We start from the raw sequence: 1,644 nt of genomic DNA on the forward strand, positions 1-1,644 counted from the left end.
AAACCTCTGTCTCTTCCTACTGCAACCTCCAGGGCCTCTTTCTGAACCTCCACCAGTCAGCTAACCACTTACACATTCACCAGAGGTCCCCTGACCTCATTCAACTACAGCCTTAAATGATCTATTACTACGTTGATAATAAATAAGCTGCCGACATTTTCAATAACCCGTGAAACACAAAAATAATTTTATTAATGCAAACTTTATTAAAAATGTGGCTGCTAAAAACTGAAAAAGACATACCAACAGCACATTTCCCAGCACTGGCCCACATCAATTCTCCAGAACAGCAATGATTCGATCACAGTCCCTCCCTGGATCGACCTCAGCTTCTTCACTGTTGTGACTTTTATGACAAGTCTGGTGTCAGCATAAAATGATTCAACACTACAAACAAATCTTGAAGTTGAATGACATTTTCCAAACAGTTTCATTGGGTTTTTAAATTTTAATTTACATCTTTGCAAGGATGAAAAGTAAAGCAAGCAGGTAAAGTTGAAGATACTAATTTGGAGATGGAGATTTTATCTATTTACTTTTACTAAACCAAGGATTATGTGGTTATGGAGTAACAACATCAACATATAGGCTTTTCTATTATGGTGGAGGTTGTCACACTGAGCCATGCTGCGAAGAGCCATGAGTAGGCAACCATGTTGCCCCAACTTTTCTTGACTTGATGACACAACGTGGGAACGTGGTAAAAGTTGTTGCCTTTTGTGCTCACCTTAGTCACATATAGATACAGTTCTGGAGGTGGGGCCCCATTAAATCCTATGGAAGCTGCTCAGTGGCACATGAAGTCAAAAAAGTTTGATTTCCCAGTGTAAAATTACCCACATCTGCTTTCACATCGTGCAGCCAATAGAGCAAGCACTAGAGTCTACTGCTGACCAAGCCGACTTTACAAATGTTATCAGACCGGATTGATCAAATTCTGATGTCATTTCGTCAAGGGTTGTGATGCTCAAAAAATCTGCCATCTTACAGCTGCTCATTTTACAATGTAAGCTTATAAGATAACAAGCTTTTTGCTGTAATTACATGGTTTGGCCACTATGTCAAATTGGATTCAAAGGCCAGTGCTCTTCCTGGAGGCAGTGGAAACACGTCATCACGACATGACTTGGCCCATCATGGCTAAAGTGGACCAACCCAGGCCAATGGAAAATCCTTAATATATACAAGTAATGACAAAACAATGTTACCATGCTAGTTTGAAATGCAACATAGAAGGTAAACCTTCCTTAAGAAGGTGCCTATTTTATGTGTTTTCTAAAAAGATAGATTTTGGATTTTGTAACCTTCCCCAGCTCGATCTGGAACTTTTAGGGAAAGCTGAGCTTCCTGAGGCTCTGCTGAGCTTTCTGAGCTCGTCTGATTCTCTCCTCGAAGAAACTCTGTTGGTGCTGATTCCTCTGATCCAACCTGACCGACCACTGCTCCCTCAGCCTGGAGAAAGAGAGAGGGAGGGGGCATAAAGGAATTTCAGTCAGATAACTCACGTTTGAAATTTTTATTACAGCAGTATAGCATATTTAGATTTTGGCATCTAGGCTCCGACCTCATCACTCCCCACTGATATGTTTACATAGAGATATTGGGGAGTGATGAGCAAATACCTTAACCCCTAGCCGGAGCCTA

General features: G+C 41.1%; 1 protein-coding gene across 2 annotated transcripts in view; it reads right to left on the minus strand.

Moving 5' to 3' along the window:
• Positions 1-202: 202 nt before the first annotated feature.
• LOC118332209 (protein FAM240B) overlaps positions 203-1,644 on the minus strand; it is a 12,775-nt gene continuing 11,333 nt past the window's right edge. For both annotated transcript variants that reach the window (XM_035667380.1, XM_035667381.1), the window contains exon 3: positions 203-1,452. In XM_035667380.1, coding sequence (XP_035523273.1) covers positions 1,329-1,452 — 124 coding nt within the window. In that variant the 3' untranslated portion in view covers positions 203-1,328. The remainder of the gene's footprint in view (positions 1,453-1,644) is intronic.

The sequence above is a fragment of the Morone saxatilis genome, unplaced genomic scaffold, assembly GCF_004916995.1.
Source record: "Morone saxatilis isolate NCDOM2014 unplaced genomic scaffold, NCSU_SB_2.0 Contig21, whole genome shotgun sequence".
Classification (NCBI taxonomy): domain Eukaryota; kingdom Metazoa; phylum Chordata; class Actinopteri; family Moronidae; genus Morone; species Morone saxatilis.